The sequence below is a fragment of the Anomaloglossus baeobatrachus genome, chromosome 1 (genome assembly GCF_048569485.1).
Source record: "Anomaloglossus baeobatrachus isolate aAnoBae1 chromosome 1, aAnoBae1.hap1, whole genome shotgun sequence".
Classification (NCBI taxonomy): domain Eukaryota; kingdom Metazoa; phylum Chordata; class Amphibia; order Anura; family Aromobatidae; genus Anomaloglossus; species Anomaloglossus baeobatrachus.
Genome location: NC_134353.1, coordinates 436,439,485 through 436,466,160, shown reverse-complemented (window position 1 = coordinate 436,466,160; position 26,676 = coordinate 436,439,485). Strand labels below are relative to the sequence as shown.

At 46.0% G+C, this 26,676-nt stretch overlaps 1 protein-coding gene across 2 annotated transcripts in view; it reads left to right on the top strand.

Annotated features, from left to right (window-relative positions):
• Positions 1–3,852: 3,852 nt before the first annotated feature.
• The window catches only part of GAK (cyclin G associated kinase), a 414,917-nt gene continuing 392,093 nt past the window's right edge, over positions 3,853–26,676 (top strand). The window contains exon 1 of one of the 2 annotated variants that reach the window (XM_075352640.1): positions 3,853–4,171. In XM_075352640.1, the coding sequence (XP_075208755.1) occupies positions 4,030–4,171 (142 nt within the window). In that variant the 5' untranslated portion in view covers positions 3,853–4,029. The remainder of the gene's footprint in view (positions 4,172–26,676) is intronic. The other variant, XM_075352641.1, reaches the window with a different exon arrangement.

The window sequence follows — 26,676 nt, the reverse complement described above, 5'->3', positions numbered from 1 at the left end:
TCTGGACTGAGCGCTGAATCAGGACACCGGGGTCCTCGACTGTCGGGTACTAACGACCCAGCAGTAAACCCGGAGGGCAGGAAGTTCCACACCGCCTGGCCCAACAGAGACTCCCAAGGCACAATAGTATAATAGAGTCCGGGGCCACAGAAATACCGGCAGGCACTACATCCGGCTCGCGTTGCCCGCCACAAGGGACAAGGAAAATCACATCTAGGAAGAGAGACGCTGTGCCACAGCGACCCACACTCAGAGCGCACTAAGGAAGGCCTCCAATGTACCTGGCAGAGAAGGGATTCCTCACTGCTTCGCGGCTGACCAGACCACTGTAACCTGAGACCATAACAACTGACCAGTAAAAGGTAAAGGAAACTACCAGCCTGTGTCGTCCAGTTACTGTCGGCGTCCTCAGCCCCACTCCCCAGTGTACAACACCATAGACTAACACCCTATCACCATCCCTGGGACCCGCTCCACCTGTGGGGAGCTAAACCATTCCAGCTACGACACCATCCGCCCCCAGAGGACAGCACCCACAGCGGCGGCTAATCCCTGGCCCCACACTACAGGTGGCGTCACGAGACAAACATACTTCTTCATTATCCCCCTTTTATTGTACACCTCGGGGCTACAAGGCCAGGCAGGGCCACCTATGACATTCCCAGACTTGACATCACCGGCCCGGCGACGAGTAAAGTTAACCCCTTGCCCCGTGGATGCTACAACTTGGCATCATGAACAGGATTATGTACCCACAACAACGGGTACTGTGCGCCTTATAGAACTGTGTATAACGTATTCTTCAAAAGCGGCGGTCACCAAGAACTGTGTTGCGTGGGAAGAAAAGGTGCGAAGAGAGACCCCGCTGCTAGAGCAGCTGAGAGTTAACCCCCGATTCCCCAAGTGAGATGCAGAATATGGCTGAGGTTCACCAAGGGGGAAAAGATGTCCAACAAAGAAGGGGACCTGGCTGCCACAGTAGCCACAGCACTGGTAATGCCAATATTCATGCCACACGTACTGGGAGCGACGTGGCTGCTTCAATATTTTGGAGAGTCGCATATCTTGAGCGACTTCCAAGAGAGACTGAGCAGTTTAATTGATGTGTATCCCCTGACAGAGAGCCAGAAAGTGAGCATACTAATTGGTCAGTTAACCGGTTAACCGATGCAGCCCAGCGAGAGGTCAAGTCCTGGCCGGACACCACCAAAGGGACTGTGGAGCAAGCTCTGGCTTGGCTGAAGGACACCTTTGACACCCGCATGGCAGCAGAGATAAAAGTTCAATTCTTCGGGTGTAAGCAGAGGGTGCAGGACAGTGTACGGGAATATGCTTTAAACTTTCAAGAGGCGCTGATGGCTGTGAAATAAGTGGATACTGGGATGGGGACCGACTGCTGACAAAGCAGTTCATCGAGGGGCTCCTGTCTGGCGCCCACCGGACCCAGCTACGCATACTGGCCCTACAGAACCCTGACTTAAGGGCACTTTACACGCTGAGATATCGCTAGCAAGCGTACCCGCCCCCGTCGGTTGTGCGTCATGGGCAAATTGCTGCCCGTGGCGCACAACGTCGCTTACACCTGTCACACGGACTTACCTTCCCTGCGACGTTGCTGTGGCCGGCGAACCACCTCCTTTCTAGGGGGCGGTTCGTGTGGCGTCACAGCGACGTCACACGGCAGCCGTCCAATAGAAGCGGAGGGGCGGAGATGAGCGGGCGGAATATCCTGCCCACCTTCTTCCTTCCTCATTGCCAGTGGATGCAGGTAAGGAGATGTTCGTCGTTCCTGTGCTGTCACACACAGCGATGTGTGGTGCCGCAGGAACGACGAACAATCAGCAGCATGCACCACCAACGATATTATGAAAAGAAGTGACGTGTCAACGATCAACGATTTTTGACGTTTATGCGATTGTTGATTGTCGCTCCTAGCTGTCACACGCTGTGATGTCGCTAACGACGCCGGATGTGCGTCACAAACACCGTGACCCCGACGATATATCGTTAGCGATGTCGCAGTGTGTAAAGCACCCTTTAGACTTTGCCCACTTCAAAGACCAGGCCGTCCGGGTGCTGCGAGACTCGACCCTGGATGGCGCTACACCAACTCGGTTCCTGGCCATCACATACTCAGAGGTGGCGCCCTCCGCCCCAGACCACCATGGAGGCAGATGACCAGACCTATAATGCCTGCCTGGATCCACAGACTCAGATGGGCTGTAATGGACAGGCTAGAGGGAAGCCACTAACCAAGCAGGACCCCTAGAACCCTGAAACCCTTTAACCCCTATACAGGGATTTGGAATTACACAGGGCCCAAGGTGATCACTACCTGTGGAAGGCTGCAATCCGATGAGAGTAGTAGTTAGGCAGGGTCGAACCGGGAAATGCAAAACAGGGACAGAATCAGCAGGCAAGGACGTAATCAGAAAACAAAGCAGAGGTCAAATTTGGATCGGGCAGTGAGGTACATAAACAGCAGGCAGGAGGGTAGTCAGGAAACAAGTAGAAGTCAGAACACTAGAATCCCTAAACAGAACAGGGTGGGACAGGAAACCAGGAATACAGAACTATCTCTGGCAGAGGTCAGCAGACAGGAGGGGAAATTTGAAGAATGTGGTGTCTTCCCATTGGTTGTAGCTGAATGATAGTACCAGTCAGCCAGTGGTACTGCAGATCCCAAGGAAACCCAGCCCAGTGGATGAGCAGAGCCTCCACCCACCACCTGTGGGGAGCTAAACCATTCCAGCTACGACTACATCCGCCCCAGAGGACATCACCCGCAGCGGCGGCTATACCCTGGCCGCACACCACAGGTGGCGTCACGAGACAAAAATCCTTCTTCATCATCCCCCTTATATTATATGCTCGGGGCCACGAGGCCGGTCAGTGCTACCCTTGACATCACCAGACCCGACATCAGCCCGGCGAGAAGTAAAGTTAACCCCTTGCCACGTGGGTTCTACAGACATACAACGGATACTTATTACCCATAGCAGGAAAAGGAGTCTATTAACCCCTCATCTCCCCCTCACTAGCACTGTAGGTGATTCTGATTGACCAAATACCCTTATGTGTTCCAGTACCAGACCTGAGCACTAGGGGGTGTGCGGACATTCCTGGATAGAGGACATTCAATGAATACTTATTACACATACTAGGGTATGTGATCTATTAACCCCTCATCTCCCCCTCACTAGCCCTGCAGTTGATCCTTACTACCCATATACCCTTATGTGTGCCAGTACCACACCTGATCACTTGGGGGCGTGCAGACATTCCTGGATAGAGGACATACAATGGATACTTATAACCCATAGTAGGGAATGTGATCTATTAACCCTTCATTTCCCCCTCACTAGCACTGCAGGTGATCCTGACTACCCATATACCCTTCTGTGTTCCAGTTCCAGATCTGAGCATTAGGGGGAGTGCAGACATTCCTGGATAGAGGACATTCAATGGAGACTTATTAACCATAGTAGGGAATGTGGTCTATTAACCCCTCGTCTCCCCCTCACTAGCACTGCAGGTGATACTGACTGCCCATAAACCCTTGTGTGCCAGTATCAGATCTGAACACTAGGGGGTGTGCAGACATTCCTGGATAGAGGACATAAAATGGATACTTAATACCCATAGTAGGGAATGTGATATATTAACTCCTCGTCTCCTGGTTGAGCATAAAATGTATGTTTGGTGAGCGTGGTTATGTTTCGCCCCCTACCAACCCTATCATGTGACATAAATGACGTCATAACTGAAAGGCGCCCATACATTCTAGCATCTACCCTCGTCTTCCCTACACTAGCGCTGCAGGTGTTGTCTAGTACACGTCACCAGCAGGCAGCATTCCAGATGCAGGGGAAGCTGGGAGTTTGCGCGTCAGTCGTGGGTGACGTCACGCACGCGGAAGCAGGGCAGAGGCCGGAAGCGGGGCAGTGAATTGGATCTGGGCACTGACATCTGCCTCCCTGGGTTAGACGGCCAGTGGCTGCCCGCTGTTTTGTACCTGTCATCGCGGGCATGTCTCTCCTACAGAGCGCCCTGGATTTCCTGGCCGGGCCTGGCTCTTTGGGAGCCGCTGGCAAGGACCAACATGATTTCGTGGGGCAGACTGTGGAGCTGGGGGAGATGAAGCTGCGGGTAAAGCGGGTGATCGCGGAGGGTGAGTATGTGCCCTGCTGATGGGAATGAGGGGCAGGTGTGTGCTCCATGGTGCCATATTTTCATCAGTCTTCGCTTTAGGCATTTTACTGCATGTGTTTTCTGTTATCAGCCTTTCCATGCCTTGGAAGCGTCAGAATGTGTGTTACCCATTGCACCCAGATATTAAAGCACTTACAGCACTGTCACCGTCAGCCCTTGGCACATGTGCCCTTTATAATGTTACAAAGTGTTTTAAAAAGACCTAGGTCCATCTAGTTCAACCTTCCTCCACCAGTTCTACATTTAGTCACTAAGTCATTTATAACCAACAATGTTTTGTGTACTGAGGGAATCATCCAGCCCTTTTTTAAAAGCTGTTATAGTATCTGCCATTACTTCCTCTTGTGGTAGGGCATTCCACAGTCTGACTGCTCTAACTGTAAAGAACCCTTTCCTATTTAGGTGTCGGAATCGCTTTTCTTCCACTCGCTGTGTACGTCCCTTGGTCCTTAGTATTGTCTTTGAAAGAAATAAGTCACGTGCCAGTCCTTTATATTGACCACACATGTATTTATACATATAAATGAGATCTCCTCTGAGACGTCTTTTTTCTAAGCTAAACAAATCTAACTTTTCCAACCTGTCAACATATGGGAGGCCTTCCATTCCTTGTAGTAGTCTAGTTGCCCGCCTTTAAACTGACCTAACTTCTAAATGTCCTTTTTAAAATGTGGAGCCCAAAACTGTGGGTCTTACAAGTGATTTATAGAGGGGTAACAATACGTTGGGATCCCGGGATGTAATCTCTCTTGTTATACACCCTAATATCTTGTTTGCTTTTGCAGCTGCTGCCAGACATTGAGTGCTGCTGCTTAGCTTAGGCTAATTCCGCATCACCGTTTTTTTTGCCTGTAGGCAAAAAAACGCAAACCGTGTATGACCGGATCCTGTGGATTGAATGTGCAACGCATGCAACCGCAATTGTTATTTGACCGGATCCTTCTGCAGTGGGACACAATTTATCGGCCGGCACTGGAGTCAGCTGGTCGGGAGTCAGCTGAACTCCTGATCTCACAGCCCGCACACGCTGCAATGGAAGCAGGTTAACAGCAGTCACTGGCTGCTGCCAATCACGTGTGACCGTGTGCGGGCTGTGTGGTCATGAGTTCAGATCAGCTGACTCCAGTGCTGGCCGATTTCTTGTTCTGTGTCCTGCTGCATCCATCGTAGCGTGTGCAGGCTGAGTTCAGATCAGCCGACTCCAGTGCCGGCCGAACTCAGCTAACCTCAGCTAACCTCATAGCCCACACACTATAGGGGGACACAGAACAAGTAATCACAAGTAACAAGTAATCGGCCGACACTGGAGTCAGCTGATCTGATTACTTGTTCTGCTGGCTGTGTGGTCAGGAGTAGGGATGAGTAAGCAGTAAAATGCTCGGGTGCTCGTTGGGCGAAGCCCATGTCTATTTATTTATTTATTTATTTTTATTCATTAAAAAATAAAAAAACAAACAAATTCCAAACACACAACCAATGTGGGATTCGCCCTATTTTTGTATGCTAGCCAGGTACAGCAGGCAGTTACGGGCTGCCCCCAACTCCCAGCTGCCTATTTATACCCGGCTGGGAACCAAAAATATAGGGAAGCCCTTTTTTTTTTTTTATAATTATTTCATGACAATATATATATATATATATATATATATATTATAAAAAAAAAAAACAAGTCTGCAGCCGCCCCAGTTGAATGGTGCTTTCATAGAAGCGCTATCTTCTGGCGCTGTGTCTAACTCTTTCAGCGGCCCTGGTGCCAGGTGGCACGCTGGGCAATAAGGGGTTAATACCAGGTTTGTTTTACCAGCTGGTATAAAGCCCGAGATTCTTAATGTCAGGCCAAGTTTTACCCGGCCATTAAGAATCTCCAATAAAGAGTTAAAAAAAAGACATCACACAGAGAAAATATTTTATTAGAAATAAATACACAGACACACTTAAAGACTCCATCTTTATTACTCCCTCTCACCCCTCCACGATCCTGGTCTTCTGTCTGAGAGAGAGATTTCTGTACTGACCATGCCAGGCTTCTTTCTGTGCATTCTCAGTTCAGAAAACTAGATCCTGCCTATCAGGATCCGGTGACCATTGAAATACATTGCAGCTACCGTCGCAATCTAACGGATCCATTAACGTGCAGTATTTTGTCCTAGGACAAAAACGCTGCAAGTAGCGTTTTTGAAAAAAGGAAAAATACCGCAAAGCAACGGATCCAGTGTGTGCTGCTCGCAACCGCATATTGCCGCAAATCCATTACAAATGAAATGACAAGGCATTTGTAAAGGATCCGACTTTGTGGCAAAAAATCCATTTGTGCCGCAGTTAATAAAACACTGATGTGAAAGTAGCCTTATTTGTAATAAGAATACCCAAGTCCTTTCCTGTTATGTAGTCCCAAGTTTACTTCCATTTAATGTATACGCAGCTATAGGATTACTCCGTCCTAGGTGCATTACTTTACATTTATCAACATTAAATCTCATTTGCCAAGTATCTGCCCATTCTGACATCTTATCCAGATCGTTTTCTAATATTGTACTATCAAGGTCAGTTTTTAAAGGGAACCTGTCATCAGAAATTTTGCACTAAACCTATAAAAGATTCCCCCTCTGCAGCTCCTGAGCTGCATTCTAGCAATATTCCTGTTGTTTATGTGCCCCCTTTCTGACCAAAATAAAGACTTTGTAAAGTGGTACCTTTTTGTATTCAGATCTTGATAATGGTACACGGGGGCGGGCTCTCTGGTGTCCGTTAGTCTGCCTCCTTGTTGCTTTAGGCTGTCCCCCATCGCGCAATTTCAAAGAGGTGACGTGAGGTAAGCTGGCCAGCGCTTGCGCAGAATGGTGGAGGCGGCGGTGAAAGCGCGACCATGAGATTATGGGCGGGTACTTGCTGATGAAAGTCACAGCGCCGCCCATAATATCGCGCGTGCGCAACACGTCACCAGCGGTCACACTGTGCACAATCCCATCCACAAGGTCATTAATAAAGATATTAAAAAGAATTGGTCCTAGCACAGATCCCTGCGGCACCCCACTGCTGACTATAGCCCATTTAGAGAATGTACCATTTATGACTACTCTTTGTTTCCTATCTTTTAGCCAATTCCTGCATATAGTTCCCCCTAATCCCTGTTTCTGAAGCTTCATTCTAACACTTCGCTCCTACTTGCGTTTAATACGGATGAGTGCAATCTGATAAGCACAAAAATTGGATTGCTCTTGCACCAATGTTAAACAATTGGGCAGTGTTTATCTGAGTTTTTTTTCTCTTGCCAAATCGGAAAAATGATAAAATGCAGCAGGGTATATCAGATCACACGCACCCATATGAGTCTATGGGTGCAAGTGAAGCAGACTGTAGTGATGACATCAGAGTGCAGTGCAGACACAGACAAAGGAGATGGAGAAATTAATCTGATCACACTCTGAGTAGATCCTGAGCCGAGGGCCATTAGCATATAACATATTCTCACATCAGATGCTATACTGTGAGAGCAAGACCTATGGTTATGTGGTACAGTATGAAATGCCTTTGCAAATCCCAGATAAATCACATCAACTGTATTACTAATATTTAGATTTTTCAAAGGACATTCAGTCTGAAATGCATAGCTGTTAGTGCATGTTCACCTCTGGTCAAGGCCGCCACTAGGAATTTCAGGGCCCCATACTGGCAACATTTTTGGGCCCCCTTGAGACTTCGCCCAGGCTCCACCCCACATCTCCACCTCCACTGCTCAAACCTTCCCCACTCTCACTGCCATGCTTGGAAAAACGTTCCAGAAAATGAAGTATTTTCCTTAGAAAATTAATAATACACCCCCTACACCACCCTTGTCCATAATATACCCTCTACACCTCCATAATATCTCGCCCACACTGCCCCATGTATAATATTCCCCCAAAACACTGCATCTCTGTATAACATACCTACACACAATGCCCCGTGTATAATATCCCCACACACACACACTGCTCCTCTGTATTATATTCCCCCCCATACACACTGCTCCTCTATATAATATTCGCCTTACACACACTGCTCCTCTACATATTTATCCCCGCACACACTGCTCCTCTGTATAATATCCCTCTTACACATACTGCTCTTCTTAATATTTATCCCCGCACACACTGCTTCTCTGTATAATATCCCTCTTACACACACTGCTCTTTTGTATATTTATCCCCGCACACACACACTGATTCTCTGTATAATATTCCTCACATACTGCTCCTCTGTATAATATCCCTCCACACACACACTGCTCCTCTGTATAATATTCCACCACACACTGCTCCTCTGTGTAATATCCCTCCACACTCACTGCCCCTCTCTATATCCCCCCCCCCACACACACTGCTCCTGTGTATAATACACACACACACACACACACACACATACACGTCCTCTACATACACACGTGGTCAAAATTGTTGGTACCCCTCGTTTAATGAAAGAAAAACCCGCAATGGTTACAGAAATGACTTTAATCTGTCAAAAGTAATAATAAATTAAAAATCTATGAAAATGAAGAAATAAAAGTCAGACATAGCTTTTTGGCTTCCATAGAATTTTTTTTAAAACCTAAAACAGATCTGGACAGAAATGATGGTACCCCTGAAAATAATGTGAAATGTTAAATCAAAGTGTGTCCATTAATTAGCATCACAGGTGTCTACAATCTTTTAACCAGTCAGTGGACCTGGATATAGCGCTACAGATACTCACTGTGCTGTTTGGTGATGAAGAGAAGGAAAGCGTTGTCTCAGGAGATTAGAAAGAAAATTATAGACAAGCATGTTAAAGGTTATAAGACCATCTCCAAGCAGCTCGATGTTCCTGTGACTACAGTTGCACATAATATTAAGAAATTTAAGATCCATGGGACTGTAGCCAACCTCCCTGGATGTGGCCACAGGAGGAAAATTCATGACAATTCAAAGAGACGGATAATACGAATGGTAACAAAAGAGCTCAGAAAAACGTCTAAACAGATTAACGGTGAACTTCAAGCTCAAGGAACATCAGTGTCAGATCGCACCATCCATCGTTGCTTGAGCCAAAGTGGACTTCATGGGAGACGACCAAGTAGGACGCCAAGAAAAAAAATAAATCATAAAAAAGCCAGACTGGAATTTGCCAAACTACATATTGAAAAGCCACAAAGCTTCTGGGAGAATATCCTATGGACAGATGAGACAGAAATGAAACTTTTTGGCAAGGCACATTAGCTCTATGTTCACAGACAGATGAAGCATATCAAGAAAAGAACACTGTCCCTACTGTGAAACATTGAGGAGGCTCTGTTATGTTCTGGGACTGCTTTGCTCCATCTGGCACACTGTGTCTTGAATCTGTTCAGGGTACATTGAAATCTCAAGACTTTCAAAGGATTCTAGAGAGAAATGTGCTGCCCAGTGTCAGAAAGCTTGGGCTCAGTTGCAGATCATGGGTCTTGCAACAGGATAATGACCCAAAACACACAGCTAAAAACACCCAAGAACGGCTAAGAGGAAAACATTGGACTATTCTGAAGTGTTACAAGGCTCATATGTGATAACAACTAGGGAATAACAAAATACATGCACATAGACTGTCCTATAAAACTTAAATACTTTATTAAATCACTTAAAACCACACAGTGATTACTAAAGGTGCACAGGATAGATTGCTAGCACTCAATAGCTGCACCTATCTGTGCACTGCCTAACAGCAGGGGTTGGCACCCTAAAAATGCGATATGGCGCCCCCACTCCGCGACAACTCTCCCTGCTGCCCCTGAAGTCCCTGCCGGAAAAAAGGTGCAGTGCCTAAGATAAGGGCAACAAACAAATTGGTGTAGCGGGTGGACAGTAGGGAGGAAAAATCAAAAACATCTCATTGATGTGGACAGAATGGTAATTTCAAGCCTCAACGCGTTTCTCTCAGAAGTGGGTTCCTCAGGAGGCCAATAGTAAACTACAATGGTGGTTCAGGAAAACCCTCTGTAGCCTAATGGCTGATTCAAAGAGGTGATTCTTTTGATAAATAGCACACTGCAGACCCAAATAGTGCTGGTGTCCAAGGGAAAACACCCTATTCAATGAGATCACGTTTTTCTTTCACTAAAACGAGGGATACCAACAAATTTGACCATGTGTGTAATATCCTCCGACACACACTGCCCCTCTGTATAATATCCCCCCCACACACTACCTCGCTGTATGATATCCCCTATACACACTGCAACTCTGTATAATATCCCCCCCCACACACCGTACACCTCTGTATAATATCCTCCTGGTATTTTTTGTCCCCTTCCTGGTATGTGTCCCCATCCTGGGCCCTTCCTGGTATATGTATCCCCGTCCTGGGCCCTTCCTGTTATGTATGTCCCCATCCTGGTGTATTGTCCCCTTCCTAGCATATATGTTCTCCTCCTGGTATATGTCCCGATCCTTGTATATATCCCATCCTGGCATGTATATCCCATATCCCCCTCCTGGGCACATTGTGGTATATTTCCATCCTGGTTTTTGTTCCCTTCCTTGTTTACATGTCCTTCTCCTATATATGTTCCCTTCCAGGGCGCCTCCTGGGCATGTGTGTGTGTATATGTATATATATGTGTGTGTGTGTATATGTATATATATATGTGTGTGTGTATGTGTGTGTATATATATATATATATATCTGTCCCTCCTGGGCACTTCTGGTATACTGTCGTCCCCATCCCAGTTTTTGTCCCCTTCTTGGTATATATGCCCTCCTTCTTGTATACATCCCCTTCCATTGCCTCTCCTTTTTATATTTGTCTTCCGCAAAAATAAAGAAAATTTTACTCACCCTCCCTGGCTCTTAAGTTGCACGGTGTCCTTTCTGAGCTGCCATTACTTTAGGCTGGATGTGCACCCTCCGACGCGCATCCAGCTAAAACAAGGCAGGGACTGCGAGCCCCCCCACTACTCGCCACCCTCCGAACTTCAGCTCAAGCAGCGCCTACCTCTCCCTGCCGGATGCTGCGTCCTCGCCACCTCTGCGTTGCCCGCAGCACTGTCATGAGGTGCAGAGTGATGACCTCATCACGCTATGCTGTGGGATAACGCGCCGCCTTCCTGCTCTGCTCCACTCTCCTGGCTTCCAAGCCACATGGCTAATTTGCATGCGATGCCGTAGAAGGGCTTTGCATGCACTGTAGTCATATGTAGTGGCTGAATCAATACTGCCGGGCCCCCCTGCTGCGTCTGTGACTGAGGCTCGGTGAAGAGAGGGGGCTTAAAAAGATAAATTATCTTCCTGGCATGGCTGGGCCCCCCATCTTCATTGGGCCCTATACAAGAGTCACAGCTGTAATGCCCTGATGGCGGCCCTGCCTCTGGTCTACCATGACCTAATACTTTTACATACGATCATTAACCTCCTTTTTTCATGTTAATACATTTTTTGTTACTTGGATTTTAATCTGCATCAATTAAAGCCTCCTAAATTTTACCTTGAGCTGGATTTTTCCTTTTCATGGATTTCATTTCTCGCCCATCAAGATTTTAAGCGCCCTTTGTCTTTGTTTTATTATACTTTGTACTGTCTTATTTATCCATAGTGGTTTCTTTTTTATTCCTGAACATTTTATTACCAGAGGGTGTACGTTTTTTTTTTTTACACGACTCTAGAAGTATATCCTTAAACTTACCCCATTTATGTTTGGTATCTCCAGTTACTATGACATTGTCCCAATCTACACAATTAAGCTTTTCCCTTAATTTGTTGAAATCAGCTTTCATAAAATTCCAGGTTTTAGCATTTTGCATTTAGCTTTTGAAATGTTCTATTGAATATTACGTTGAAGCTTACCATGTTATGATCGCTGGTGCCCAAGTGCTCTTGGACCTGTAGATCTGAAATTGTATCTGGTCAATTTGACAGGACCAGATCTAGCAAATTATCTCACCTTGTTGCTTCATCTACAATCTGAGAGAGGAAATTGTCTTGAATAGTAGATAAGAACTTACAGCTTTTAGCACAACCAGAAGATTCTATGTCCCACTGAATGTCTGGATAGTTGAAATCCCCCATAATAAGAACCCGATTAGTATTATTTGCTGCCTTTTCAATTTGTTGCAGCATTTCACCCTCTACCTGCTTAGGTATGTTAGGAGACTTATAGCATTAGCAGCTTTCCATTATTATCCTCCCTGTGTACATTTACCCATACTGACTCTACATGGTTGCAGCTCCCCCTCAATTATTTGATAAATATTTGATTTGATTTGATAAATATACACCCACTATCACTTTTTTTTTGTCTTTCCTGTCCTTCCTGATTGTAGTATAACCCTCTACGTTTGTCACCCAGTCATGGCTCTCATCCAGCCAGGTTTTTGTAATGCCGACCACATCGTAATCCATGGTTGACATAAGAATCTCCTACTCATTCCTTTTGGTTTACAAGACTTCTTGCATTTGCCAGCAGACATTAAATACTATTAGCACTTTTATTACTCCTACTTACTGGATGTTGAGATCCATATTTCCATCTTACTGGATGTTGAGATCCATATTTTCATAATTTTTGGTGCAGTACATGGACCCATCATAAGCCAAAGAGCTAGGACACACGGCGAGTAAAACGGAGCGTGTGGAATGCGATAAAAAAAAAATTCGCATTCCACTCGGACCAATGTTACTGAATGGGGCAGCTCCCATGAGCATTTTTTTTTTCTCAGCTTTAATCGGACCGAGAAAACAATTGCCACATACTGTGGTCGGAATCCGATTCGTTTACTCTTGCACTCATACAAGTCTATGGGTACGAGAGAAACATCGCATTGCACTTGCATTACAGCGGAGTGCAGTGCGATATATGCATCAGCTGATAATGGAGGAGATAGGAAGATTAATCCCTCCCTCTCCTCCGCAGCTCTGCTGGGATCGCAGGATTGCACCAGTGGCATGACACTCTGCTTACACTCCAGCAGAGCGGGAGCCGAATGTCATGCGATTCACTCAGAGCTTGTGTGGCTCCAGCTTTACTGTTCAACTACCGTTTGTATTATTATTGTAACTGTTGAAATGCCCTTTTTTTTTTTTTTTTTTTTTAACATGAACCAAGTGTCAGTGAGAAAAAATTGCATCCTGGACTTGCCTATTCATGTATAAATGCACCCAAGAACCCATATCCCATCCAGATCATCCGTATAGCAGCTGATTTTTACATATAAGGAGCAGTTCCTAAAATAGGAGTCTGGATTTGGTCATGTACATTTTTTAATTGTTGATGTCTTGTGCCTGGGTGGCATATGGATGGAAACCAGACTGTTTCATACACTCTAATGAACCCGGTATAAAGGAAAGATCTGTGGCTTTCGGACAAGAACAATTAAATTCAGTGGGAACAAGATCCGAGGGAACCTGTCAGGTGTAATATGCACCCAGAACCATGAGCAGTTCTGGGTGCATATTACTAATCCCTGCCTAACCTTCCCTGTATACAGTAGCATAGATAAAGAGATCTTTTGTATTTCTAAAGATCATTTATCATATGCTAAAAGCAAGGGGACTAGACCCCTGGGCCTTGCTTCCCTTGCTAGTCGGCTCCATTAGCATGTTAGTAGGCCCCTGTGGGCATGCTAACATGCTAATGAATACGCAGCGTCAGAGGATGATTTCACTCACCTCTCCGCTGCCATCGCGTCAGACACTGGATTTCGGCTCAGTGCGCATGATCCTGGAGGGTCGGTCATGCACACTATGAAGCCAGGTGTACGCGTCCTGGCTACAAACTGAAGTAGACCGAAACTCCGGGGGTCATGCGCACTGAGCCAAAATCCAGTGTTGGACATGATGGCGGTGGAGAGGTGAGTGAAATCATCCTCTGAACCTGCACATTCATTAGCATTTAAGCACGCCCACAGAGGCCTACTAACATGCTAATGGGGCTGATTAGCCAGGGGATAGAATACCCTTGGGACTACTGCCCTCACTCATTAGCATACGATAAAAGATCTTTAGAAATACTTGTTTTAAAGCTCCCTTTATCTATGCTAGTGTATACAGGGACGGTTAGGCAGAGAACAGCAATATACACCCAGAACTGCTCGTGGCTCTGGGTGCATATTACACCTGACAGGTTCCCTTTTAAAAGCTGAATAAATGTTGAGATATTGAGCTTTCCTTTATTTTGCCCCTTCACGTTTTCATTCGTATATATACCTGTAGGATTGCTGAGCACACTACACCAGTTCTCTTCCTCCTACGTCTGCCTTCTAGAAGGCAATGTGTATGATCCACTCATCTAACCTCCCTCTGATTAGAGGAAATCAGCTGAAGCTTACATGTAAGGCTTGTCTCATCACATTGCCAGACTGGCACTGCCATCTTGGTCTTATTTAGAAGCTTATACTCTTGTCTGTAGCCATGTTCCAGTTGCAAACACTTGTACTTCTCACTAATGGTTTTGTCTAGCCTACATCACAATTGGAACTGCAAAAATGGCCTTCCATGAAAAGCCATCAATGTAATCAGATGCTTTTATTGAAGACATACCTCTATAAAATCTTACCTGTAGTCTAGTATTCTCACATAAGTTTATCCAGAAAAGCATCAATGTTTATTAAATAATTGTTCGGTGTAGCAAGCTGTCCTCCCTCCACCTTTTATTGCCAGTGCTCGCCCATAGCATGTGCTGCGTGGACTGAAAACACAGCCCTGCGCAGTGTCCATGTAGGCGCCATGCAGGCTCACATAGTGCTCCTGTCTTTTGCTTACGCTCGCTCCCAACTCCTCCATGGACTAGTACAGCAAGTAAAACTGGGGAAGCCAGTATGTGCGTACTCTCTCGCCCTCTCCACATTCTGCTTCTTTTTGTGACTTATTTGTTGGGGTCACTTTATGCCATGATATGCTGCACACTGCCATCTTTGGCACACCACACTGCCTGTGTTGTTGGGCATACTTGACATGTAATCCTGGCTGAAGGAAGTTGATTATTAGAGTTTGTATAGGAGGTTTGAAAATTATATCCATGTGTAATCCCCACTTATTTGCATATGAATATTGATGCTAATTTAGGCATTATTTTCTATAGCACATGCAGTTGACTAGTATCATGTATGGTGGACATACACACCTCAAATATTTGGTTTTTCTTTTTTTTTTTTTTTTTTTTTAAAGTAAAGAACACTTTGTTTGCATAGGGGTGTAACCGGAATATGGATCTTAGTTACTATTTTGCATTTTCCATCAGTTTTTGCTTATGAATAACTTTGCGATTCAAAGTGATTTGAAGGTGGTTGTCTATATAAAAAAAACTAAGGTGCATTTTGATACACATTGGGTTGAACTCATCATTTGCAATGTATTGAATTCAATTTTGCTCTTTTTTCTTATTCATTGACTTTTAAAGTACACCATGTTCCAAATTATTATGCAAATTGGATTTGTCATAGCTTTTTTTTTTTTTTTTTTAATGAAACACATGGTATTGTCTCGGGGTTCTTTGGATCACTGAAATCAATCTGATACCTGTGATAATTACCGTATTTTTGGCTTTATAAGGCGCACCTTATAAGACGCACCCCCAAATTTGAAGGAAAAGAGAACATTTTTTTTTTTTAATGTTAAATCGGGTCAGTCTTATAATGCCAGTGTCCGTCTAACAAATCATATAGGGTATTTGTCCCTCATAGCCCCCCCATCCTAAAATTAGCCCCCTTAATCTACATATGGCCCCCTTATATTGAATACAGCCCCCTTGTGCTGGCACACGTCCCCCTGTGCTGCCCATGGCCCCCTATGGATGGCACATGTCCCCCTGTGTTTGATATGGCCCCCATGCTGCTGCCCATAGTAAAATAAACTCTTTACTTACCTTCTCCAGCGCTGTCCTCCCTTATGTCTCCCTCCGTGCTCCTGCACTTCCTGGTTCTCTGAGCCGGTCGTGATCGGCACAGCAGAGTTACATAATCTCTGCGTGCCTGATCACAGCGGTAGCAGGGAGACACCGGGAGATCAGCGCTGGAGGCGGTAAGTTAAGCTTTTTTATTTTACTTTGGGCAGTAGCATGGGGGCCATATCTAACACAGGGGGAGGGCATGGGCCATCAAAGGGGGTGGCGCAGGCACATAGAATATGCGCCGCTCCCCCAGCCCATCACCGCAGTGCGGTTTCAGCACCACGGTGATGGACAGAGGCAGTGCATATTATATGAGCGGGGGCAGGAGATCTCCCACTGCCTCCTGTAGCCTTCACCAGCCTCCACTAGCCTGCCTCAGCCTCCAGCACTGCTCCAGAGCTGCCCCCACCTCACCTGGGCCCTGCAATATATAATCCGTACAAGAGCAAATACAAAGAGCAGTCCAGCTCACCTGTTATAGTTCATTGGAGACCAACACTTTTTGACCGTGCACGGACCAGAAGGAAAAAGCCAACTCCAAGCAGATAAGGAAATAAATTTGTAGGATTGTCCGCAAACAGGTCCAAAATTTAAAAGTAAAAAAAGTTTTTCTTTATTTCATCGTAGATAAAATTTCATCATATCAAGTACAAAAACCATAGAGCAGGAGGATGCGTTTCCTTATTCTGTCTCCATACAGAACATAATGAAACAAGCCTTTTAAAAGCACAAGTAAACAGAACATGAGGTCACAATTAGAGATAAGCGAACCGGTCGCGGTTCGGCTCGAGGTCGGTTCGCCGAACGGAGGTCCCGTTCGAGTTCGGTTCGTCGAACGTTCGACGAACCGAACTCGAACCGCATAGGAAACAATGGCAGGCAATCACAAACACACAAAAACACCTAGAAAACACCCTCAAAGGTGTCCAAAAGGTGACAAACAACTCACAACACAACACAAACACATGGGAAGGTGACAAGAACAAATTCTCATGCGAAAACAAAAGAGCGTAACGAGGAAAAAGAGGACGAGACGCAGATATAGGCATGGCACGCCCTTCTAAAATCATGTAAAACACCGCAAGGTGACTCCAAGCGGAGTCTCCCTTTTTTCCAAAAATTGGGCCACACACACACCCACCCATTCAGTGGCAGCACTTGTGCCCCAGTTGTACACTTCACAGCTAGATTTGCATCAAGCACATTCAAAAATACGCCATCCTTAACCGTCCCCAGGATGACACCGGGGTAGGTAGCAAAGTCTTTGCTAAACCATGACTTGTTCATCTTGGCTCCTTTTAAAAAAACACAGCAATCAAGGGTTACTCCAAGCGGAGTCTCCCTTTTTTTTTCCAAAAATTGTGCCCCACACACACCCACCCATTCAGTGGCAGCACTTGTTGCCCTAGTTGTACACTTCACAGCTAGATTTTCATCAAGCACATTAAAAAATACGCCATTCTTAACCGTCCCCAGGATGACTCCGGGGTAGGTAGCAAAGTCTTTCCTGATCCCAGCTCTGGTCATCTTGGATCATTTTTAAAAAACACAGCAAGCAAGGGTTACTCCAAGCGGAGTCTCCCTTTTTTTCAAAAAATTGGGCCACACAGACACCCCATCAGTGGCAGCACTTGTGGCCTAGTTGCAAACAGGATGTTTTGATTTGCATCAAGCACATTCCAAATCCACAAGCATTTACTCTCCCCAGGATGACACAGGGGTAGTAAATTCCTTGTGGATCCATGACTTGTTCATTTTGATGAACGTTAGTCTGTCCACATTGTCACTGGACAGACGCGTGCGCTTATCTGTCAGCACACACCCAGCAGCACTGAAGACACGTTCAGAGACAACGCTGGCAGCTGGACACGACAAAATCTCCAAGGCGTAACTGGAGAGCTCTGGCCATTTTTCAAGATTTGAAGCCCAAAATGAGCAAGGCTCCATTTGCAAAGTCATGGCATCGATGTTCATTTGGAGATACTCCTGTATCATCCTCTCCAGCCGTTGACTATGTGTTAGACTTGTTGTCTCTGTTGGCCTTGCAAAGGAGGGTCTAAAAAAATTATGAAAAGATTCCATAAAATTGCTGTTACCAGCACCAGATACAGTCCTACTGGTACGGGTAGACTGTTGAAGATGACGAGACCGTCCCATGTTTGTCAAGTTACAACTGGGAGATTCACTCCCTGCACCTGCACGGTTGTTTGGTGGAAAAGCCGAGCTAAGATCAAGTAACAGCTTCTGCTGATACTCCTGCATACGTGCGTCCCTTTCTATGGCTGGAATTATGTCACAAAATTTGGACTTGTACCGGGGATCTAATAGTGTGGCAAGCCAGTAGTCATCATCACTTCTAATTTTGACAATACGAGGGTCATGTTGGAGGTAGTGCAACAAGAAGGCGCTCATGATTCTTGCGCAGCCATGCGGACCAAGTCCACGCTGTGTTTGTGGCATAGAGGTGCTAACCGTTCTTTCTTCCTCTGACATCTCCCCCCAACCTCTTTCAACTGAAATTTGACCAAGGTCTCCCTCATCCGCTGAGTCTTCCATGTCCCTGGACAGTTCGTCCTCCATTTCTTCATGTTCTCCTGCACCTTCCTCAACATTTCGCCTGCTACCATGCGCCCATGTTGATCCATGTCCCCCATGGTCCCATGCCTGCCGCGTTGGTGATGATGAACGTCTGGACCTTGGAGATGTTATGTCTTGCGCATATGAATCCTCCTGTTGTCCCACCCCCTGACTCCGAATAGTGTTTAGCATGTGCTCCAGCATGTAAATGACTGGAATTGTCATGCTGATAATGGCATTGTCAGCGCTAAACATATTCGTCGCCATGTCGAAACTGTGCAGAAGGGTGCATAGGTCCTTGATCTGAGACCACTCAATCAGGGTGATCTGCCCCACCTCTGCATCTCGTTGGCCCAGGCTATACGTCATGACGTATTGCACTAGGGCTCGGCGGTGCTGCCACAGTCGCTGTAACATGTGGAGAGTCGAATTCCAGCGTGTCGGCACATCGCATTTCAGGCGATGAACCGGCAGGCCGAAAGACTTCTGGAGCGATGCAAGTCGCTCAGCTGCGGCGCTTGAACGGCGGAAGTGAGCAGACAGTTTTCGTGCCCTGGTCAGGCCATCTAGGCCGGGATAGTGTGTTAAAAATTGCTGGACAACAAGGTTCAACACGTGAGCCATACAAGGTACGTGTGTCACCTTGCCCAGGCGAAGGGCCGCACCCAGGTTTGCAGCATTGTCGCACACGGCCTTACCAGGCTGCAGGTTGAGTGGAGACAACCATTTATTAAACTCGGACCGCAGAGCTGACCACAACTCCTCAGCTGTGTGACTCTTATTCCCAAGACATGTCAAGCTAAAGACCGCCTGATGACGCTGCGCTCTGCTGCCAGCATAGTAATGAGGCTTGCGTGATTCCTTCTGCGCAGTGAGAACGCTGGTGGCCTGACCAGGCAGGCTTGGGGCGGAGGTGGAGGACCCAGATGAGGTGGAGGAGGCAGAAGCAGTGGCGGAACTTGGACAGAGGATTGACACACAAGTCGTGGGGACGGCAAAACTTGTGCAGCAGACCCTTCACCATCTATCACCAGAGTTACCCAGTGCCCAGTCAGCGACATGTAACGTCCCTGTCCATGCTTACTGGTCCAAGTATCGGTGGTGAAATGCACCCGTTGACACACAGAGTTTCTCAAGTAAGCGGTGATGTTGTGTGCGACATGCTGGTGTAGCGCGGGCACACCTTTCTTAGAGAAGTAGTGGCGACTGGGCATCTGGTACTGGGGCACAGCGACAGACATAAGGTCTCTAAAATCCTGTGTGTCCACCAGGCGGAAAGACAGCATTTCGGTAGCCAAGAGCTTACAGAGGGATAAAGTCAACCTCTTAGCTTTGTCATGGGTCGCAGGAAATGGCCTTTTATTTGTCCACATCTGAGGGACAGAGATCTGGCTGCTGTGTGTAGACGGTGTTGAGTAGGGTGTCCCTGGAAAAATGCAGGTTTGTGAGGAAAGTGCAGTCGGAGACATGATGTTGCCTTCATCCAACGTTGATGCTATCGATGTCTGAGAGAGCTGTACACACGCACTTGTTTCCCCTTCCAAACCAACTGACGACCTACCAAGCAAACTGCCTGTTGTGGTTACAGTGGTGGAAGTTGTGCGTGGAAAACCAGGTGTGACAGCTGTCCCCACAGTCCTAGAAGATGAAGAGAGCGCTGATGCACTGGAAGGGGCAGGCCCTGGATGGTTCGCTCCGTTAGGCCGCATTGCAGCACGGTGAGCTTCCCACTGGGACCTATGATATTTATTTATGTGACGATTCATGGAAGAAGTTGTCAAACTGCTGAGGTTTTGACCTCTACTAACAGAATCACGACAAATTTTACACATCACATAATTTGGGCGATCTTTTTCTATGTCAAAAAAGGACCAGGCTAGGCAAGGCTTAGAGGGCTGCTGAGCCCCCCCGACTAGTGCTCAGAGGCAGAGTGGTGGCTGATGATGCAGTTGTAGACGTGCTACCAGTGCTCCGACTGTGTCCAGGAAGGCGCAAGGTAACTTCGTCGTCGGTTGCATCCTCTTCCACCGCCTCTGTTGACCTCCTCGAGTGCCTGACTGGGTTGACAGTAGGTGGGATCTAGAACTTCCTCATCAATTGTTGTGTTTGCACTCCCCTCACCCTCAGACCGAGCCTCTTCTTGCCCTGACCGAATATTTAAGTTGTCATCACAATCGGGTATCTGCGTCTCATCGTCATCAGTATGTTCCTCATTGTCTATAACCACAGGTGTTAGTTTGTGAGAAAGGGTCAACATTATGCTCAGAAACTTGGTCCTCACGGCCTGAATCTGAGTCACAAAGGTTCTGGGCATCACTGCAGACCATTTCCTGGTCTGTACTCACTGTAGCTTGGGAGCAGACCTCTGATTCCCAGGCTATAGTGTGACTGAACAGCTCTGCAGACTCAGCCATCTCAGTTCCACCATACTGTGCAGGGCTGATGGAGACTTCAGAGCTGGGAGAAAGCAAGTTTGATTGGGATGACAACTCAGAGGACTGGTGTTTGTTGGATGCGGTAGTTGAGGTGGCTGAGAGGGCACTTGTTGGACCACTTGAGATCCATTCAAGCATTTTCCTTTTTTGGCCATCATCTACCTTTGTTCCTGTTGTTCGTGTCCGTAAAAAAGGGAGCACATCGGATTGTCCACGGTAAGTAGTAGACATCTTACTTTTGCTGGTGGATGGTCTATCTTCAGCAGATGTTAATGGAGCTTTGCCACCTTCCCCACGGACAAACCCTTTTTTTCCTTTTCCAACACGGCTCTTCCCCTTTCCACCAGCATCTGTCATTTTGCCACTCATGTTGATTGCGACAAGATTGTGCACTTAAAATGTGGTAGTAAAAATTGAGAGGTAGTGTAGATTGCAGCGGTGGTCTAGCTTTATTAACAGCAGAATAATAAAGAATAATTATCCCTGACAATGCAACTACGGCCCTTAAACTGGCAGCATAAATTGCTAGTATAATGGCTTAGTAACAATGAGTTTGTGTGCAATGCAGGCAGACGTGCCTCAAATATCTTTGCACTACTGGGGCAATACAGCAGTCCAACAGCCACGTTTAGGATGCCACTAAGTTCATTCAGTGTTTGCTAGTATAATGGCTTAGTAACAATGAGTTTGAGTGTGCAAAGGGCAGGAGGGTACAGTGGCAGGGTTGTGGGTCTCTGGGTAGAGGAAAGGAAGCCTGCTTTTCTATCCCTCCTAATGGGGAAATGCAGCGAGGAAATCCCTGACCTTAGCTACACAGACGCTGTCATCTTGTGTAGCTGTTAAACTCTGTTTTCACGGACCTGTCACCTATGGCTCTGACCCTGCCGGTATGAGCCCTTAAAAGGACTGATAGAAAGTGCTATCCCTAAGCTGTCCAGCGCTGTGTATGGAGCGTATACAGCAGTGTCGGCGATAGGAGCTGCGCCAGTGATGACTGACACCAAGGACGCAGAAGGCAGATAATGGCGTGCTGGAGGAAAATGTCCGGTTTTATAATGCAGGGACATGTGACATGGACATCCTATCACACATGCCATTGCTTCTCTGGCTAAAAGTCCACTTAGCTGTGTGTGTGTCTGGGATTGGCTGACATGCTGGCCCGCCCCACTACACGCACGCGCTTAGGGAAGGAAGACAAGGAAAAAAAAAAATAAAATGGCGATCGCCATTATCCAAACAGCAGTGATCTGAATGCGCTGTTCCCGCACACTATACACTGAAATGTCATAATAGTGTGAGTCACAGAGTGACTTACACTATTACAGCGGAAAGCCAGCTAGGAATTAGCTGGTTTTTTTTTTTTGCTGCTAGAACCGTTCTCGAACGTATCTAGAACTATCGAGCTTTAGCAAAAAAGCTCGAGTTCTAGTTCGATCTAGAACAGCCCCAAAATCACTCGAGCCGCGAACTGGAGAACCTCGAACCGCGCTCAACTCTAGTCACAATAGCAGTAGCAGATTAAAGGGAAGGTGTCGCGTTTTTTTATTTTTGTATTAAAAATAGTGGTTATGAAATCAAGTATTTTTAATACAAAATTAAAATCGCAGCTTATTTAGTTTTTATTTAATTCTAATGTTACTGGAGGCACTGGGGGCTGCCATGCTGGATTTGTTGTGTTTGTAACGACAGTTACTCACTGCTTTATGGCAGCCCCTGATATCCGACTCTGATAGTCGGAATCCGACCCCAGCAGAGCGAGGAGATCAGCGCCATCTTTCTGCAGCTCACAACGGTCATTCGGTGTGCTGAACTTTTCCCCCTGTCACCCGTTCTGCCCGTGGGGAGTAGTGTACCGGTGCCCCTCCCCCCGCCGCCGATGCTACCGTCTCTGATAATACCCCCACGCTCTCCCTACGTGGCCTGTCACCTGTCGGCCTGTATGTGAGTAGTGTACGGCCCCCCTCCTTCCCTGGCCACAGTGTGTGTGTGTGTGTGTGTGCTGGCAGAGCAATGTGTGTGCGTGCTTGTGTGTGTGTTGCAGAGCAATTTGTGTGCGTGCTTGTGTGTGTGTTGCAGACCATTTTGCGTGTGTGCTGGCAGAGCAATGTTGGTTGTGTGTGTTGCAGAGCATTTTGCGTGTGTGCTGGCAGAGCAATGTGTGTGCGTGCTTGTGTGTGTGTTGCAGACCATTTTGCGTGTGTGCTGGCAGAGCAATGTTTGTGCGTGCTTGTGTGTGTTGCAGAGCATTTGGCGTGTGTGCTGACAGAGCAATGTGCATGCTTGTGTGTGTGTTGCAGAGCATTTTGCGTGTGCTGGCAGAGGAATGCTTGTGTTGCAGAGCATTTTGCGTGTGTGCTGGCAGAGGAATGTGCGTGCTTGTGTGTTGCAGAGCATTTTGCGCGTGTGCTGGCAGAGCATTGTTTGTGTTGCAGAGCATTTTGCGTGTGCTGGCAGAGCAATGTGTGTACGTGCTTGTGTGTGTTGCAGAGCATTTTGCATGTGTGCTGGCAGAGCAATGTGTGTGCGTGCGTGTGTGCTGGCAGAGCAATGTGTGTACGTGCTTGTGTTGCAGAGCGTTTTGCATGTGTGCTGGCAGAGCAATGTGCGTGCTTGTGTGTGTTGCAGAGCATTTTGCGTGTGTGCTGGCAGAGCAATGTTTGTGCATGCTTGTGTGTGTGTTGCAGAGCATTTTGCGTGTGTGCTGACAGAGCAATGTGCGTGCTTGTGTGTGTGTTGCAGAGCATTTTGCGTGTGCTGGCAGAGCAATGTGTGTGCGTGCTGTGTGTGTGTGTGTGTGTGTTGCAGAGCATTTTGCATGTGTGCTGGCAGGGCAATGTGTGTGCGTGTTTGTGTGTGTGTTGAAGAGCATTTTGCGTGTGTGCTGGCAGAGCAATGTGTGTGCGTGCTGTGTGTGTGTGTGTGTGTGTTGCAGAGCATTTTGCATGTGTGCTGGAAGGGCAATGTGTGTGCGTGTTTGTGTGTGTGTTGCAGAGCATTTTGCATGTGTGCTGGCAGAGCAATGTGTGTGTGTTGCAGAGCATTTTGCATGTGTGCTGGCAGAGCAATGTGTGTGTGTGTGTGTGTGTGTGTGCCTGTGCCACTGCATGTGAGTACCTGTGTGTGTACCGGTGATACTGTCTGCAGGGTTGTGTATCTAATCCTATCCTGTGTGATACTGTCTGCTGAGCTGTGTAGCTAATCCTTTCCTGTGTGATATTGTCTGCTGAGCTGTGTATCTTATCCTATCCTGTGTGATACTGTCTGCTTAGCCGTGTATCTAATCCTCTCCTGTTTGATACTGTCTGCTGAGCTGTGTATGTAATCCTATCCTGTGTGATACTGTGTGCTGAGCTATGTATCTAATCATGTCCAGTGTGATACTGTCTGCTGCTCTGTGTATCTAATCCTATTCTGTGTGATACTGTCTGCTGAGCCCTGTATCTAATCCAATCCTGTGATACTGTCTGCTGAGCTGTGTATCTAATCCTCACCTGTGATACTGTTTGCTGAGCCATGTATCTAATCCTCACCGGTGTGATACTGTTTGCTGAGCTGTGTATCTAATCCTATCCTGTGTGTGATACTGTCTGCTGAGCCGTGATCTAATCCTGTCCTGTGTGGTACTCCTGCTGTCCTTGGTGACACTTTAGACATTTCTGGTCACCAACAAAATGGCTGTGCGCTGTGTTCCTACCTGTCATTCTCTGTTATCTGTTGTAAACACTCAGATTAGGAGGGGGGAGGCATGCCATCACACACAGGAGAGTAGACTCCGCCCACTTTTACTGCAGTTGTAATGTGAGTTTTTTCTACAGTGGAATTTCTGTAGGATTTCAGCAGCTGCTCCCCCTAGTGTGTAACAGTGGAAAATATCAAACTTTTTAATTTTTTTTTTATATTTTGCACAATTAAAAACAAATAATATTATTTAAACAAAACATTTAAACATTATTACTTTACTTTTTTTTCAGTTATTGAATTTTTTTTTTGACGATACCTTCCCTTTAAATTAATTAATCAAACAGCATATGTGTACAAAGGGGAAAAGAAGAAGAAGAAAAAAACAAAAACATTCAATACAGAAGCATTAACCCCTTAGTGACGGAGCTAATTTTCACCTTAATGACCAGACTTTTGCAAAGACCAAATTTTGCAATTCTGACCAGTGTCACTTCATGAGGTTATAACTCTGGAACGGTTCAACGGATCCCGGTGATTCTGAGATTGTTTTTTTCGTCACATATTGGACTTTTGCGTTTTATTTATGAAAAAAATTGAATTTTGGCAAAAATTTTGAAAATTTAGCAATTTTCAACTTTTGAATTTTTATACCGTTAAACCAGATATTTCTGTGACACAAAATAGTTAATAAATAACATTTCCCACTTGTCTACTTTACATCAGCACAATTTTGGAAACATTTTTTGGGGTTAGGAAGTTAGAAGAGTTCAAAGTTTATCAACAATTTCTCATATTTACATCAAAATTTACAAAACCGGTTTTTTAGGGACCACATCATATTTGAAGTGACTTCGATAGGCCTAGATGACAGAAAATACCCAAAAGTGACACCATTCTAAAAACTGCACCCCCCCAAAGTACTCAAAACCACATTCAAGAAGTTTATTAACCCTTCAGGTGCTTCACATAAACAAAAGCAATGTGGAATGAAAAAAAGCAAAAATTAAATTTTACCTAAAAATGTTGCTTTAACCCAAATTTATTCACTTTTAGAAGAAATAACACAACAAAATGGACCCCAAAACTTGTTCCCCACTTTCTTATGAGCGCACCGATACCCCACATGTGGTCAGAAACCTCTGTTTGGACAAATGGGAGGGCTCGGAACAGAAGGAGCAATATTTGAATTTTGGAAAACAAATTTGGCTGAAATAGATTGCGGGCACCATGTTGCATTTAAAGGTCCGCTAAGGTACCTAAACAGAAGAAACCCCTCACAAGTGACGCCATTTTGGAAACTAGACCCCTCTAGGCTTCTATCTAGGGGTATAGTGAGCATTTTGGATCCACAGGTACTTCACAGATTTTGTTAACGTTACGTTGTCATATTGAAAATTTTAATAATTTTCTCAAAAATGTTGCTTTAGCATCAATTTTCTCACTTTTTCAAGAGGTAATTCCAAAAATGTGACCTCAAGGTTTGTTACTTTTTTATGAGCGCGGTGATACCTCACATGTGGTCTGAAACCTTTGTTTGGACAAATGGGAGGGCTTGGAACGAAAGGAGCAATATTTGAATTTTGGAAAGGAAATTTGGCTGAAAAAGATTGCGGGCACCATGTCGCATTTGGAGGTCCCCTAAGGTACCTAAACAGCAGAAACACCGCACAAGTGACCCCATTTTGGAAACTAGGCCCCTCAAGGAATTTATCTAGATGTTTGGTGAGTACCCTGAACCCCCAGGTGCTTCACAGAATTTTATAACGTTGAGCCATGAAAATAAAAAAATAAAATGTTACCACGAAATTATTTCAACCAGGTAGCTTTTTTTTCACAAGGGTAACAGGAAAAAAATCACCATGAAATTTATTGTGCAATTTCTCTTGAGTTTGGCGATGC